A 2,733-nucleotide genomic window follows, 5' to 3' on the forward strand; every position below is an offset into this window, starting at 1 on the left:
AAACTGACAATGGTACTGCATACACCAGCAAAAGGTTTGCAGAATTTTGCAAACTGTGGAATATAAACCACAAAACTGGAATTCCAGGTAACTCCACGGGTCAAGCAATAGTGGAGAGAGCTAACAGGACTCTCAAGAACCAGATACAAAAACAAGAAGGAGAGTACCTGACAATTTATGAGGGTGACATCTCTAAACCCAAACCTATTATCCCTAACAAACTGTTAAGGATGGTACTTTTAACTCTCAATCATTTCTCCATCCCAGAAGGGCTGAATGCTACACCTATGCAGACGCTTTTTGAGTGTCATGATACAATGGACACAGTGCAGCAGCCCTGGGTTTTTTGGAGATTGCCAGGAGACAAAGATTACAGAGGTCCGAACAGACTAATAACAATGGGTCGAGGCTATGCTTGTGTTTCCACAGATAATGGAGAGATCTGGACTCCCAGTAAGCATCTCAAACCATGGAAGGGACCGCTTCCAGATGCAAGGGGAGCAGAGCAGCAGGCTCACCAGTCTAGCACCGCGCCGGCTGCCCGAGACCAGGACGAGAAGCAGACGAGCATCGCGGCTGTCTCCAGTCAGCTACCTGATGGTCAAGCGCAGGGCACCGGCATCAAAGGCAACACTGGTGAATGCACACACTCTGAACACTGACATTACATTTACTCTGATGACATTCACTATTTTGACTTTGCTGAACATCTGTCATGCTGAAGTCTACTGGTCCATCGTGCCTAAGCCTCCTATTTTGAGAATGTTAACTTGGATGGACAAGCCCCCTCCGGTATATGTTAACAACATGGACTGGCTACCACACCCTATTCTAGCCAAACGTGTTCCTCTAGAGTCTGAAGGGGCTCTGTACAATTATTCAGGATCTACTGTGTATCCTCCATTTTGTATGTCTTTTAGAAATTCGTTTATTGGTAATTCTTTCTGTGTACCACGCAGACATCAAGCGTGGATTGTCAAAAATGCCACTGACAACAGTTATGTAGGGGTTGGCATGGGTGTGATAGGAATGGGAGATGAGTTAGCACGTAAGGCGTTTAAATCTGAACACCCTGCTAACAGGTACTTATGTCCAAACCAGATAGGTACGGTACAAAAGGAGTTGCCATGGACAGATTGTTCTGTCCGAGTGCCCAGGAAGGTTAAGATGCCGGCAACCACAGACTTTAACATTTACAATTGGGCACCCAGGTTACGTTGTGGTCGCTCTGAACAACTGACACGATTAGACAAATACACTGACTATGAGAAATGGCACCTGCCATGTCAGGATCTTCAGAAAATTGAGGACTTACTAGAAGTGGACATGGCTGGTTCTAGACTTGCTATTGAGGCAGGTCCTATACAGAACACGCAGTGGAAGATAGTGGCTGCCACGCAGCCGATATACAAGTTTAAGGTCAAGGTGACAAACTCAGGACTTGATCTTGAGTATGACAGTCACATCAATGTCACAGCATGTGTTTTTGCTCCTTATGTAATGCTAGTAGGTAACAGCCTTCGAATTTTTAAAAATGACCACGGTCTATATGAGATCAACTGCACAAAATGTCGACTACATCAATGCCTTAGTCCTAAAAACCAAGATTCATATGTTGCTATCATGTATCATCCACCTTTAATGTGGGTACCTGTCGACTTGACAGAGACGTGGGCATCTACGCCTACTGTGCACATTGTTCAAAAGGCATTTAACATGGTTATACACAGGTCCAAGAGAATGGTCTTGGAAGTTATAGGAGCCGTAGTCTCAGTAATTGCCATGATCACATCACTAACCACGGCAACATTGGCATTAACTTCCTCTATCCAGAACCATGAGTTCATACAGGAAGTGGTGTCTAACTCTTCCAAATTATGGCACACTCAGCAGAGTATTGACTTAGCTTATAGAGATGAGCTGGACAGTTTAAAAGATGCTGTGTTTTGGTTAGGTAAAGAGGTTGTAGCTTTACACACAAGAATTACTTATCCCTGTCATTGCAATCAAACGGGTTATTGTATTACTCCGTTGCCCTATGATAATGTGTCATATGAATGGCAACTGGTCGTTCAGCACATCAAGGGTGCTTGGGGAAGTCATAACAGCACCTTGGACATTATTAAGTTGCAACAGCAGATCAACAGATTAGACCAAATTGTATATGAGAATGAAGCTGCAAATATAGCTGCAAATTGGGAAGCAACTTTATCTTCCCTTGATCCCCAAAATTGGTTTGGTAGAGCTAACTTAACCAGCATTGGTACTATCATTTTATTCATATTATTGGCTATTGGTTTGATTATACTTTGCAGCAGAAGCTGTAAAAACAGAGCCTACATTCGAGGCATACTGCCAGAATTGGCACGGTCTTATCACACTAGGCAATTGGTGCCTGAAAATGTTGAATTGAACACGACCATTCCATGAAAGACCAGAGTATCATGATATTTTACATTCCAATCCTTGCTATATACTGAGAATGTGAAGGCATGTTTGCTATGTCACATGTCTGTCCCTCCTGAATTGTTCAGAGAGGATGTTTTTCTTTAAAGGGATCTCTCCCACCACACAATCAAAAAGAAAAGGGAGAGGAATCTTATAGAGATCAGTATTTCTAAGAAATCTTACAGAGATCAGTATTTTGCTCTAAGATCAGTATTTATATTTTAGAGGACACTTTTTAAGGTCACTCTTGATTCATCAACCTTGATTTTTTCTTTTACACTATTA

General features: G+C 42.6%; 1 protein-coding gene across 1 annotated transcript; it reads left to right on the forward strand.

Annotated features, from left to right (window-relative positions):
- The first annotated feature begins 678 nt into the window (after positions 1-678).
- On the forward strand, positions 679-2,430 carry LOC107652303 (endogenous retrovirus group K member 6 Env polyprotein-like). Its single transcript, XM_016433329.1, has one exon. The coding sequence runs from the start codon at positions 679-681 to the stop codon at positions 2,428-2,430; it is 1,752 nt and encodes a 583-aa protein (XP_016288815.1).
- The last annotated feature ends 303 nt before the right edge of the window (positions 2,431-2,733 follow it).

Source organism: Monodelphis domestica, chromosome 4 (assembly GCF_027887165.1).
Source record: "Monodelphis domestica isolate mMonDom1 chromosome 4, mMonDom1.pri, whole genome shotgun sequence".
NCBI lineage: Eukaryota > Metazoa > Chordata > Mammalia > Didelphimorphia > Didelphidae > Monodelphis > Monodelphis domestica.

Coding starts and splice junctions, on each gene's coding strand:
- LOC107652303 (XM_016433329.1), top strand. CDS start 679: ATGACATTCACTATTTTGACTTTGCTGAACATCTGTCATGCTGAAGTC.